General features: G+C 43.8%; 1 protein-coding gene across 1 annotated transcript in view; it reads left to right on the top strand.

The window, feature by feature from the left end:
* The window catches only part of fmn2b (formin 2b), a 326311-nt gene that overhangs the window by 197330 nt on the left and 114126 nt on the right, over nucleotides 1-14855 (top strand). The window contains exons 12-13 of the mRNA XM_078405062.1: nucleotides 3069-3128; nucleotides 4024-4144. Of these exons, the coding sequence (XP_078261188.1) occupies nucleotides 3069-3128; nucleotides 4024-4144 (181 nt within the window). The remainder of the gene's footprint in view (nucleotides 1-3068; nucleotides 3129-4023; nucleotides 4145-14855) is intronic.

The following is a 14855-nucleotide window of genomic DNA, read 5'->3' as shown; positions in this document are numbered from 1 at the left end:
AACTTGCAATAACCACAGTATTACATTTCCAATACAAAGAATTATCGACTGGGTTCTGATTTTTCTCTTTCTTGACATTTATATCTAGCACCCTCAATAAACCCTCAATTGAATTATTCCTTGGCAAAATTAGTGGCCAGAAACACAATTCCCTTCACAGATTTGCCTGATGAGTATTTTGAAAATTTTGATGCCATTCAGACTGCCAGCATCTGCAGCATTTTGCTCCGCAGTTTGGTTTTAAACAGTATAGTTCTTGCATTTTCGCTCATCGTGTCTTATGTGCTTTATCATGTATCTGTACACTATGGATGGCTCGATTGTAATCATGTATTGTTTTCCCGCTGACTGGTTAGCATGCAACAATAGCTTTTCGCTGCACCTCGGTACACCTGACAATAAACTAAACTAAATCATTGGAGGTGAAGTTTGATTCCAAAAAGATGCTTCTTAGTCTGATTTATTCTGGCATTCAATGTTCTGCAAGTTTCAGGACAGTTGTAGCAAGTGAGGATGTCTGGATTATATACATATGGATCATGCTCCAACCTCCACCCATCTCCCCTCGCTGTGTAAATAATTAGCACCACAAGACAGTTGAACAATTGGGCAGCCCCTTCATTCAGAATGTGCTCCCCCCCCCCCCCGTGTAATCCTTCGAGGCATTACTTAAGGGAAGTGGCCTAATTAGCATCCTTGTGTTGCCAACCATTAGGCAATATGGTATTCCCCTTGCTCTCACCTTTACATCTAGCACATTAGGTTCAGTTAAAATCAATAAGCTTTCACCAGTAAAAGGAGTGCATTATAGACATGCACACAGTGATGATGGGTGCTTCTGCACAAACCATTCGGCTGTTGAACACCACAAACTCCAACTAAACTCTTAACGACACACTGTTTTGGTTGCATTAGGGACTTTGAGCATTTAGTTTGTTTTGCACAAATGTTGTTTTTTGTATTTAATGTTCTTTATTGTTTTGTTTTATGTTATCTATTGAGCACATTAACAGAGCTAGTGTGCTGCTGTAAGTATTGTTCCGTTTTGATACCTACCACAGCTAAACACTGTAGACTTTAGAGATACAACGCAGAAACATGTGCCTGAGTCTGTGCTGACCAGCGATTACCCATACGCTAGCACTATCCTACACACGAGGGACAATTTACAATTTTGCTGAAGCCAATTAACCGACAAACCTGTGCATCTTTGGAGTGTGGGACGAAACTGGAGCAGGCGTAGAAAAGATACTATCGCAAGGTTTAAGAAGCATTTAGACAAATACATGGATAGCATAGATTTAGAGGGGTATGGGCCAAACGCAGACAGTGTAGGTGGAATATGTTGGTCAGTTTGGGCAGGGTAGGCCAAAGGGCCTGTTTCCACGCTGTATAACTCTAAAACCCATGCAGTCACAGGGAGAATGGACACGCTCCATATATACAGCACACATAGTCAGAATCAAACCCAGGTCTCTGGCATTGTAAGATAGCAACTCTACCACCGTGCCACCCCGAAAGATTTTGTTTTATTATGTTATTTATTGATTGGTGTTTGCACAGAGGAAAACTCGCTACATTGCAGGAGGCGAGCAAATGTTTAACTATCATGAGCTCTTTCAGGCCCACAGTCAGCTGAGTTGCTGCTTGAGGGAGTTGACATGAATACTCAGGCCTATTAGTCTTGCTGTATTGTATGATGAAGGAGAGTGAAGCTGTGAACGTTTGGGGTGGGTGGAGAATGGAACGGCACCGGTGGTATATGAATCGGAATGATTCAATATCCTAGAAAGCATTTTATCAGGATGCATCACAGCATGGTTTGGGAACAGCTCTATCCAAGACCGCAAGAAATTGCAGAGAATTGTGGACGCAGCCCAGACCATCATACAAACCAACCTCTCTTCCATTGACTCCATTTACATCTCGCGATGCCTCGGCAAGATCGCCAGCATAATCAAAGATGAGTTACACCCCAGCCACTCCCTTTTCTCCCCTCTCCCATCAGGCAAGTGGTATAGAAGTGTGAAAACGCACACCTCCAGATTCAGGGACAGTTTCTTCCCAGCTGTTATCAGGCACCCGAACCATCCTACCAACACCTAGCGCCGGCACGGCAACACCGGCACGGTAGCGCAGCGGTAGAGTTGCTGCTTTACAGCGAATGCAGCGCCGGAGACTCAGGTTCGATCCTGACTACGGGTGCTGCACTGTAAGGAGGTTGTACGTTCTCCCCGTGACCTGCGTGGGTTTTCTCCGAGATCTTCGGTTTCCTCCCACACTCCAAAGACGTACAGGTATGTAGGTTAATTGGCTGGGTAAACGTAAAAATTGTCCCTAGTGGGTGTAGGATAGTGTTAATGTACGGGGATCGCTGGGCGGCACGGACTTGGTGGGCCGAAAAGGCCTGTTTCCGGCTGTATATATATGATGATATGATGAAAGCAAACCTAAGCTACCATCTACCTGATTGGACTTTATCTTGCACTAAGCATTATTCATGTTATTCCCTTTATCATGCAAGTGTACAGTGTGGCTCGATTGTAATCGTGTATTGTTTTTCTGCTGACTGGCTAGCATGCAACAGAAGCTTTTCACTGTACCTCGGTACACGTGACACTAAACTCACTAAACTAACATCGTGAAGAGGATGGATGCCAATGCTGTTGTCTGTGGAAGGTTTAAACTGATTTGTTGGGGGAATAGGACACAAAATAAATGTGCAGTTGATTTGGAAATGATCATCTATTTCTGAGCCTAACACAGTCGAGTTTGAGTTTAGTTTATTGTCAAGTGTAGCGGGGTACAGTGAAAAGATTTTACTGTGTGCAAACCAGTCAAAGAGAAGACAATACATGATCACATTTGAGCCATCCACAGTGTAGCATAGTTAAAGTAAGAAATGGTGCTGTTGGAGTAGAGATTGTAAAGCGTGATTGCAGATCCACTTCTGTGACCAGGTACAAAGAGTTGCCTGGCTTGGGCGCCATTTTGGATCTGCTCCAGAACAGAGCAGTCATGTGCTGATAATGCAACAAAATATACTGACACTTCTCTCCTCCTTTCAGGATAACAGTATTAATCTTCTCTTCTACCTGGTGACATATTATCTGCGGAATTTTGATAAGGTACGTTTGCAATACTTGTTAACAGTAGTCCATTTTTGCATCTGCAAGATTAAAGTTAAGTGCTTTACGTAAACCCTCGTTATAACAGACCATGTGGGGTGGGGGTGGGGGAGGTTGGAATGGTGTTCGTTGATACTGATTGTCCGCTGTAACCGAGTAAGGAATTCGCTCCAACCGCCTAGTGGTCACTCCGTGAAACATCAAGTTGTTTTCAAATGCAAAGTTTGTTTTTAAGGGCTAGAAATGTATTTTTGTTACAGCACGCAAAAAATACTGAAGGCTGTTGTTGCATTGATTAATAGAGTTAAGTGTGGATTGGGGCCATGCCCTCCGCAGTGTAACTAGCAACCTGTGATCTTAAGAGACCGATTTATGACCAAAATCCTTTATGGAGATCTGGAATTTAGAAGGATGAGAGGGGGTCTTATCGAAACATATAAGATTATTAAGGGGTTGGGCATGTTAGAGGCAGGAAACATGTTCCCAATGTTGGGGGAGTCCAGAACCAGGGGCCACAGTTTAAGAATAAGGGGTAGGCCATTTAGAACGGAGATGAGGAAAAACTTTTTCAGTCAGAGAGTTGTGAATCTGGAATTCCCTGCCTCAGAAGGCAGTGGAGGCCAATTCTCTGAATGCATTCAAGAGAGAGCTAGATAGAGCTCTTAAGGATAGCGGAGTCAGGGGGCATGGGGAGAAGGCAGGAACGGTGTACTGATTGAGAATGATCAGCCATGATCACATTGAATGGTGGTGCTGGCTCGAAGGGCCGAATGGCCTACACCTGCACCTATTGTCTATTGTCTATTGAATAACAAGGGTTTGCTATTAGCTTTGTTATCATCTGATCATATTGAAGAGATGTAGGTTAAAAATAATTCCAACTATCTTCTCTCAGGATGCAGGTACAGAACAAAGTGTTTTTCCTTTGCCTGAACCACAGGACTTGTTTCAAGCTTCACAGATGAAATTTGAGGACTTTGAGAAGGACCTCCGCAAACTCAGGAAGGATTTGAAAGGTAAGTGTGTACAAAACCATGAGGATTAGATTGGAAAAATGGACAGAATCTTTGGCCAAGAATCAGGGAATCAAGAACCAGTGGTCTAAGAAAATAACTGCAGATGCTGGTACAAATCGATTTATTCACAAAATGCTGGAGTAACTCAGCAGGTCAGGCAGCATCTCGGGAGAGAAGGAATGGGTGACGTTTCGGGTCGAGACCCTTCTTCAGACTGATGTCGGGGGTGGGACAAAGGAAGGATATAGGTGGAGACAGGAAGATAGAGGGAGATCTGGGAAGGAGGAGGGGAAGGGAGGAACAGAGGAGCTATCTGAAGTTGGAGAAGTCGACGTTCATACCACCGGGCCGCATGACCAGTGGTCATTGGTTTAAGGTGAAGGGGGGAAAATTTAACAGGAACCTGAAGGGAAACTTTTTTATACAAAGGGTGGTGGGTATATGGAACGAGCTGCCAGAGGTAGTAGAGGAGGCGGGTACTAACACAACATTTAAATATTTAGGGCAGTACATGGATAGGTAAGGTCTGGAGTGATGTGGGACTAGTGAAGATGGGGCATGTTGGTCGGCATGGACAAAGTGGGCCAAAGGGCCTGTTCTGTGTTGCATGACTCTATTGGGACCACAGGGCAGGGTTGAACTGGTCAACCACTTAGCTCCCACTGACAACCCCCACTCCTGACAGAAGTAAATGAGAGAATTAGACCTTCCAAGGTGTATAATTGGTGGAGAATGTAAGTGATTAATCTGGTAAAGGCTTTCTTTCCTCATCAATGTAATTTTCAGCAAATTGTGGGGAAGGGTGCAATTTTCGTAATTCAGTCCCAAATAGTTATTCAAAGTTGAGCTAGATATTTCAATGGAACATGTTGGTCGGCATGGGCAAGTAGGGCCGAAGGGCCTGTTTCCACGCTGTATAACTATGACTATGGCACGAATAATTAAGGGTTCTGGGCATTGAGCAGGAAGATGGATATAAGGCCATGATCTTAAGTTTTCAGAGCATACCAATACTCCTGTATCTTTTATTTTAACTTGGATCACTTCTGTGTTCCTTCAGGTTTTAAGTTTACACATGCAATGAATGAAAATGAGCTTTATTTAATGCACCAATTTGTCCAGTAATACTGAAAAATATTGCACCATGAAACTATTCATCTGTTATAAGTGAAATCTCACTTATTGATGCATTTTAGAAATGTTGTCTTTGGTGAAAAAGCTTATAAATGCTCGGCCAACTAGGGAGGAGGTGGAGAGAGAGAGGGGATGGCCCTGGTCAAATGAATAAGCTGAGACCTGGCATCGTTTAGTTTGTAAAATAAATGCTGAATTCTGTTATTTTCTAAACACATTGTTTAAGAAAGCGAAGTGCTGCAATTAGGTGGATTAGTTAAAAAAGCGGGCGGCACAGTGGCGTAATGGTGGAGCTGCTGCTTAACAGCACCAGATACACGAGTTCGATCTTCACTGCAGGTGATGTCTGTACAGAGTTTGTACGTTCTCCCTGTGCTCCGGTTTCCTCCCACATGCGAAAGATGTACAGTTAAGTTTTAGTTTAATTCCGTTTAGAGATACAGCGTGGAAACAGGCCCTTTGGCCCACCGAGTCTGCGCCGCCCAGCGATCCCCGCACACTAACACTATCCTACACACACTCGGGATAATTTACAATTATACCGAGCCAATTACCCAACAAACCAGTAGGTCTTTGGAGTATGGGAGGAAACCGGAGATCCCGGAGAAAACCCATGAAGGTCATGGGGAGAATGTACAAACTCTAGATACAGGTTTGTAGGTTAATCCGCTTTGGTGAAATTGTAAAAATAGTCCCTAATGTATAGGATAGTGCCAATGTATGGGGTGATCACTGGTCAGTGCAGAATCGGTGGGCCGAGGGGCTTGTTTCCACACTGTATTTCAAGTCTAAAGTATCACAAAACACAGACAGTATTAAGAATGAACATATTTCATATTTCAGACTAGTGAAAGAGTGGTCTCAACTGTTTCAGCACAGCTCATTACTGACTCATTACAAGCCCCACGGGAAAAAACTTCAACTTTCTAAGAATGACTTGAGTTAAAATGTTCCCCTCTGAGCCTGTACTGATTAAATGCTGGAAATTGTTTAAAAGTGGATAGTGCCATTGTCAAATCTGTGTCAATTTGTGATTGGCATTTCATGTCTTTAGGGCTACTGTATTTGGAACAAAGAGGAACAAAGATCATTCATGCATCATTGTTGCAAGATTGTTGTTGTTTTAATTAGTTTGTGATAGGATTTAAGCAGCCTGCGTAACATACAGGAGGGCCTGAGCTATAGGCAGAGGTTAGGCAGGCTACGACTTTATTCCTTGAGCACAGGAAGATGAGGGATGATCTTAAAGTGGTGTATAAAATCACGAGGGGAACAGATAAGGTGAATGCACAGTCTTTTGCCCAGAGGAGAGGAATCAAAAATGAGGCAAGATTAAATAGGAATCTGAGAGGCAGCCTTTTCACTCGGAGGGTGATAGGTATGTGAAACGAGCTGCCAGAGGAGGTACTTGAGGCAGATATGATAACTATTACATATCACAGCTTTACTTTAGCTTTAAAGATATAGCATGGAAACAGGCCCACCGAGTCTGTGCCGACCAGTGATCACCCTTTACAATAGCCTACACACACTAGGGAAAATTGTACCAAAGCCAATTAACCTACAAACCTGTATGTCTTTGGAGTGTGGGAGAAAACTAGAGCACCCGTGGATGTCCCACCATAATCATGATCGGGTGTCAGGCCCTGTAAGGCAGCATCGCCATTATGCCACCCCGCCACTGTAGAACTATACTATTCCATTGAAACAACATTGTGATAGGAACATGGATAGGAAAGATTTAGGGGGATCTGAGTCAAACTTTGGCGGCAAGAACAGGAAAGCAGAGTATTACCTGAATGGTGGCCAATTAGGAAAAGGGGAGATGCAACGTGACCTGGGTGTCATGGTGCATCAGTCATTGAAAGCAAGCGTGCAGGTGCAGCAGGCAGTGAAGAAAGCGAATGGTATGATGGCATTCATAGCAAGAGGATTTGAGTATAGGAGCAGGGAGGTTCTGCTGCAGTTGTACAGGGCCTTGGTGAGACCGCATCCGGAGTATTGTGTACAGTTTTGGTCTCCTAATCTGAGGAAAGACATTCTAGCCTTAGAGGGAGTACAGAGAAGGTTCACCAGATTGATCCCTGGGATGGCAGGACTTTCATATGAAGAAAGACTGGATAGACTAGGCTTGTACTCGCTGGAATTTAGAAGACTGAGGGGGGATCTTATAGAAACATATAAAATTCTTAGGGGGTTGGAGAGGCTAGATGCGGGAAGATTGTTCCCGATGTTGGGGAAGTCCAGAACCAGGGGTCACAGCTTAAGGATAAGGGGGAAGTCTTTTAGGACCGAGATGAGAAAACATTTCTTCACACAGAGAGTGGTGAGTCTGTGGAATTCTCTGCCACAGAAGGTAGTTGAGGCCAGTTCATTGGCTATATTTAAGAGGGAGTTAGATGTGGCCCTTGTGGCTAAAGGGATCAGGGGGTATGGAGGGAAGGCAGGTACCGGTTACTGAGCTGGATGATCAGCCATGATCATATTGAATGATCATATTGCAGGCTCGAAGGGCCGAATGGCCTACACCTGCACCTATTTTCTATGTTTCTAAACGTGGTCAAATGGGACGAGCTTAGATCTTGGTTGACATGGGTGAGTTGGGCCGAAGGGCCTGTCTCCGTGCTGTATGACTCTGTGAAAAGAAAAATACTGAGGCAGCAGTTACGCATCCTTCAATTACACAATCCCATGAAAGTTTTGCACAATCCGTCTCGACTTGAAATGTCACTTTTTTTTTTTTCTCCAGAGATGTTGCCTGATCCGCTGAGTTACTTCAGCATTTTGTGGCTAAATTCAGTGTAAACCAGCATCCACAGCTCCTTCCTACCTTTAAAAGTGTATCTTTGAGACAAGGAGTATGAATTTGGCAGCCAGCAAAGGAGCAAGGAACAGAATTCCACTTGTTTCCACTGGATGATTCCACAAGGATGTTTCCACTATTGAGAGAGTCTAAGACCAGAGGCCACAGCCTCAGAATAAAAGGATGTACCTTTAAAAAGGAGATGAGAAGGAATTTCTTTAGTCAGAGGGTGGTGAATCTGTGGAATTCATTACCACAGACGACTGTGGAGGCCAAATCAATGGATATTGTTAAGGCAGAGATTGACAGTTTCTTGGTTAGTACAAGTGTCAGGGGTTGTGGGGAGAAGGCAGGAGAATGGTGTTGAGAGGAAAAGATAGATCAGTCATGATTGAATGGCAGAGTAGACTTGATGGGCCGAATGGCCCAATTCTCCTCCTGAAACTTATGAACATGAATTTATGCACCTACTGAGATGAGCTCTCAGTCATTGTTGCACCTCCACATTTCCTGGCTTTGTAGAAGGCTGATCTTGGCGCTTCTTTGAGTCAAGCGGCATGCAGTTTGTGTAGCAACCTGATCTGCTTTTGATCTCCCACAGCTGTCAGCAGCCTTCCTCAAAGACAGACATAGCAAACGATGGCTTTTGCTCTGGTTTCATTCCGACTGGAACTTCCAGCATTCAGCACATGACTTAAATCAACTCAAACCTGTGGAGAGATGTTTTTAGATTGCCAATCTTTGAAGAGTGCCAACAAGAGGTTTCAGAGATTTAGTCTCTTGGAAATCCAACAAGCTTTGTGCTCCCCCAGCTCTTCCAATCCCTATTTCAAAACAAAGTTGGGAATTACAAGGACAAGGCATAAGCTCTTCCAAAAAGCATTGTGAAATGAATTCCATTAAAATTGTAGCAAACAATCTTGTGATATAGATCAAATGCATGGAGCTGTCGGGAATAGAACATATACTGATGGGGCACATTTTGTCTTCAGGGTGTTCACGCTGAAAATCTACATTGTTGAAAGAAACACACTGTGCACAATTTGATTGCAAGACACAGCATGGAAACAGGCCTCTTGTCCCACTGGGTCCTTGCAAACCATCGATCACCCGTTCACACTAGTTCTATATTATCTCACATTCGCATCCACTCTTTGCACACTGGTAGGCAATTTAGAGGCCAATTGACCGTCAGACTGGTACGTCTTTGGGATGTGGGATGAAAAGAGGGCACCGGAGATAACCCACACGATCACTGGGAAAATGTGCAAACTCGACACAGACAGCACCCGAGGTCAGGATCGAACCCGGGTCCTGATACTGTGAGGCAGCTGCTGCACCAGCTTGAACCACATTATTCAAACCATATTTCATTTTAACTATTAATTTTGTGCATTAGGTTTTGTGCGGAGTTTGTACGTTCTCCCCGTGCCCTGCGTGGGTTTTCCCACGCGCTCCAGTTTCCACCCACACTCCAAAGACCTACAGGTTTGTAGGCTAATTGGCTTGGTAAAATTGTAAATTGTCCCTTGTGTGTGTAGGGTAGTGTAAGTGTGCGGGGATTGCTGACCGGTGCAGACTCGGTGGGTCAAAGGGCCAGTTTCCATCTGTATCTCCAAACTAAAAATTTTAAAAATTCTAATTCAAAGAAAGATTGGAGACTAATATGAAGTCTGAATGGTAGTTGCTAGAATTTCATAGGTGGTCCATACTGCCTTTAATAAGCAACGTTAATTTGAGATTCGACCTATCTGTGGGTATTGCTTTTGTTTCTAATGCCTGACACTGGTGGGTGGGGAATAGAGGATGGCACCAGTCTACAAAACTTCAATAGATCTTGTGATAGGAATTTTTGCCTTCCTGGTGTGAGCCGTCATCAGGGACATTCTGTTGCATCTGGCAGAGGATGACTGCAAGTTAGTTTGTGTTTAGTTCGGTTTATTCTCCCATGTACCGAGATACAGTGAAAAGCTTTTGATGTATGCTAACCAGTCAGCGGAAAGACAATACTTGATGACAATTGAGCCATCCACAGTGTACAGATATGTGATAAAGGGAATAATGTTTAGTGCAAAACAAAGTCCAGTAAAGTCCGATCATAGATACTCCGAGGGTCTCCAATGAGGTGGATATGGCCCCTCAGGCCTCCATTAGCTCCCACCACACTGCCATTGGCTCCCATTTCACCCTCTCCCCCACAAGCCACCATTGGCTCTGATACATTGAGTCACCTCGATCCCTTAATCAGGAGCCATCTCTGAATTTCTTTACCTCTCTACCTCTCCTTGCATTAAATCACCAAGAACTTATTTCTTTCAAGGCGCTTTGTCTTGCTTGCAACATTTCATTGAGAGTGATGTTAATTCTTGTCAGATTACAATCAGACAAGTGCTTCATAGAACATAGGTTTAAGGTGAGGGGGAAAAGATTTAATAAGAATCTGAGGGGTAACTTTTTCACATAAAGGGTGGTGGATGGAATAAGCTGTCAGAGGAAGTAGTTGAGTCTGGAACTATCCCAACATTTAAGAAGCAGTTGGACAGGTAGATGGATAGGACAGGTTTGGAGGGATATGGACCAAATGCAGGCAGGTGGCACTTGTGCAGTTGGGACATGTTGGCCGGTGCAGGCAAGTTGGGCCGAAGGGCCTGTTTCCACACTGTATTACTCTATGACTCATTGTAGCTACATAAAGTGCTGTTTGTGCGATATTGTTACGTTTGTTTTATTGCTACAGGATGTTGCCAGGACTCAAAGGCCTGACCTACATGGAGCAGTTGAGGCTAGAACTCTACTCCTTGGAGCGCAGTAGGGTGAAGAGTGATCTTATAGAAGTGTACAAAATACTGAGAGGAATAGATAGAGGAAATAAAAACAGACAGTTTGTTTCCCAGAGTAGGGGGATCAAGAACCAGAGGACATAGGTTTAAACAGAGGGGAAAGATTTAATCGGAACCTGATGGGTAACACAAACAGTGGTGGGTATATGGAACGAGCTGTCGGACGAGGTAGTTGAGACAGGTACTATCGCTGCATTTACACAGGTACATGGATAGGGTAAGTTTAGTGGGATATGGGCCAAATGCAGGCAGATAGGACCAAAGTAGATGGGACGTTGGTCGGTGTGGGCAATTTGGGCCAATGGGTCTGTTTCCACGCTCTATGACTATGTTATCTTTACTATTGTCTATTGAAAGCAGTTCTTCTCACAAGAGCAAGCATTTGTTCTGGAGAGTGTGTAAAGTTGATTCTTTAAAAGTTGTACAAGTCCCTGAAGGAATATTAATGGAGATATTGATCTAAGGATTTGGAGTCCTGTTCCTCATTTAGATAAATGACTGCAAACTGAGCAAACAGACTTCAAGGACTGTCTGCCTGTCGCCTTCTCTTCGTTAAGCAAAGGTCTGTGGCTAAATGTGGTCTGTTCAGTCTAACTAGACACTCTTGGTTGAGATTTGCTCAACGCAAGAGGAACTTCCAACTAGACAGCTGTCGGCAGGTGACATTGGGGCAGAGTCAAATACTCCCATATTGAACTCCATGTGACTGAATGAGGTTGTTTGGCACAGATTCCAGCAAACTACCATCTGCTACACATGTAGAAATGAACTGCAGATGCTAATGTGCACCTGACAGACGCAAAGTGCTGGGGTAACTCAGCCAGTCGGCAGCATCTCTGGCGAAAAAGGATGGGTGATGTTTCGGGTTGGGACGTTTCTTCAGACTGAAAGTAGAGGGGAAAGTTGAGTCCTCTACTTTCAGCCTGAAGAAGCGTCCGGACCGGAAACGGCACCCATCCTTTTTCTCCAGAGATGCTGCCTGACCCGCTGAGTTACGCCAGCACTTTGTGTCTACCATCCGCTCGCTACATCTTGATTTGCACCGTGCCACCTTGTAAATTCATGAACTCTGTTCAATCCCTCAAGGAAATAAACTCAACTTCATTTTGTTTTTAAAGCAAATGATCCAGAACGAAAATTAATTTAAAAAAATGCAAGACGCAACTACAGTGCTGTTTCGTTGTTATTTTTCTAAATTTACTCGGATCTTGTGGCTCTTCCAAGTATGGGGGTGGGAACTGGAGGTGGGAAAAGGCCAGAATAAATTAGGGCAGGCAAAAGGTGACCAAGGAAGGGTGGAGCCCAAGTGACCCATTGTTGGCTGGGGAAGAGGTGATATGGGAGAGATACAAGGATGCACACAGTGGAACTAGCAGGGCGATAAGGGTGGGGGGTGGATGGAATACAAGAGTTACTTGAAATTAGAGAAATCAACGTTTATACAGTTGGGTTTAATATTGCTTTGTTATGAATCATTACCCGAGTAAAACCCTTGAGTCATTTTAATATGAAGCCTGATTATTTCCCCTCTTCTAGTTCTTTGAACCTTTCTGAATTTAAGTCTGCAGTCGTCAACAGCCATGCCCCTCACCCAAGAGCCAAGCACTTTTCTACTTTACATCTCCTTTCAACTGAAGATAGACACCAAATGCTGGAGTAACTCAGCGGGTCAGGCAGCATCTCTGAGGAAAAGGAAGAGTGACGTTTCGGATCAGAACCCTTCTGCAGACAGTCTGAATTTTGAGTCTGAAGAAGGGTTCTGACCCAAAACTTCATCTATTCCTCTTCTCCATAAATGCTGCCTGACTCACTCAGTTACTCCAGCATTTTGTGTCTATCTTTGGTATAAACCAGCATCTGCAGTTTCTTCGTACACATCTCCTTTAAACTGTTCCCCAAAGTCTTCACCTATGGAACTGATGTGCTACAATGTTGAGAACTATATTCTGCACTCTGTATCTTTCCCGTTACTCTATCTATTGTACTCATAAGTTCCAGAAGCAGAATTGGGCCATTCAGCCCATCAAGTCTACTCCGCCATTCAATCATGACTGATCAATCTTTCCCCCTCAATCCCATTCTCCTGCCTTTGTCCCATAACCCTTGGCAGCTTTACTAATCAAGAATCTGTCAATCTCCGCCTTAAAAGTATCCATTGACCTGGCTTCCACTGACATCTGCGGCAATTAATTCCACAGATTTAACGCCGACTTGAGTCTGAATTGATGGTATTTATAAGTGGTGTATCTGATCTGTTTGGCTAGCATGCAAAATGTACCTCGGTCCATGTGACAATAACGGTGGCATGGTGGCAAAGTGGTAGAGTTGCTACCTTACAGCACTTTCAGCGCCAGGGACCAGGGTTTGATGCCAACGGGTGCTGTCTGTACGGAGTTTGTACGTTCTCCCGTGACCACGTGAGTTTTATCCGAGATCTTCAATTTCCTCCCACACTCCAAAGACCCACAGGTATGTAGGGAAATTGGCTTGGTAAATGTAAAAATTGTCCCTAATGTTTATAGGATGGTGTTGATATGCGGGGATTGCTGGTCGGTGCGGACCGAGTGGGATGAAGGGCCTGTTTCTGCGCTGTATCTCTAAACTAAACTAAAATAAAATAAAATAAACCTAAACCAAAATCCATGATCGAGCCTTAGGTTCTCTTTGTGTTTCTCAATGTCAATCTTTTGTTACATCTTGTACCTGTGAGACAACTTAAGATTTTCTATTGGATATTCATTAGACCTTGTTGCCCTTGAACCTAGAGGCAACAGTTCTTGAGCTTTTGATCCACCTTCATGATGGTAGCAGAGCATAATGGATGATCCTAAAGGCAAATGTAGAAAAGTCCCTGTTGTCAAAATAATTGACGTTAGTTACTGGTGGTGACATTCAAATAGTTCTCCTTTAAAAGCTGAATTTATCTAATTTCACAAGCGTACTCTCTGTCCATTTACATGTCAAGTTTAGGACTTTATTCCTTGGAGCACAGGACGATGAGAGGTGATCTTATAATATAACATCATGAGAGGAATAGATTGGGTAAATGCACAGTCTTTTACACAGAGTAGAGGAATCAAGAACAGGAGGACATAGGTTTAAAGTGAGACAGGGGGATGATTTCATAGGAATCTGAGGGGCAACCTTTTTTAATACAAAGGGTGTATTTGTGTATGGAAGACGCTACACAATATACAGCTTGTATACGGAACAAGCTGCCTGAGTCATAGTCATAGAGCGTGGAAACTGGCCCTTCGGCCCATCTTGCCCACACCGACCAAGATGCCACATCTACACTAGTCCCACCTGCCCGGATTTGGCCCATATCCCTGTAAGCCTATCCTATCATGTACCTGTCTAACTGTTTCTTAAATGTTGTGATAATACCTGCCTGTTGCATACACCTAGGAGGAGGTAGTTGACGCAGGTACTATCAGTCCCATTTGCAGGAATTAATTGAAAAGTGGCAGGTTTGCCACTGCCTTTGACGGCTGAAATCGGACGTTCCTCATCAGATCCTGAGGAAGGGCACTGACCCCCAACGTTACTGTTCACATTCTCCAGAGATGCTGCCTGATCCGCTGAGTTACTCCAACAATGTCTCTTTTCTTTTGGTAAACCAGCATCTGCAGTTCCTTTGCTTCTCTGAACGAATTAAACAAATAGCCCTCATTCATAAGTTTCATGTTACAAACTAATCACGATGCATGATTTTCAATTTGGATGGGAACAATTTCTACACCAAAACTTGATGATTAACGAGAAATGGTTTTGTATAAAGAGCTGAATGTTGTAATGTAATGCCTGCGGCACTGGGGCTAATGAAGCTATCAGGTCATCGCTGGCAAGCAAATCCAGAAACACATTCTGAAGGTATATTCTCAATTGTGGTTTGTTGTGGGAAGCTAAAACGAATAATTTAGAGATATTTAGT

Source organism: Rhinoraja longicauda, chromosome 9 (assembly GCF_053455715.1).
Source record: "Rhinoraja longicauda isolate Sanriku21f chromosome 9, sRhiLon1.1, whole genome shotgun sequence".
In the NCBI taxonomy this organism is placed as follows: Eukaryota; Metazoa; Chordata; class Chondrichthyes; order Rajiformes; family Arhynchobatidae; genus Rhinoraja; species Rhinoraja longicauda.
This window is presented reverse-complemented; position numbering and strand designations above follow the sequence as displayed.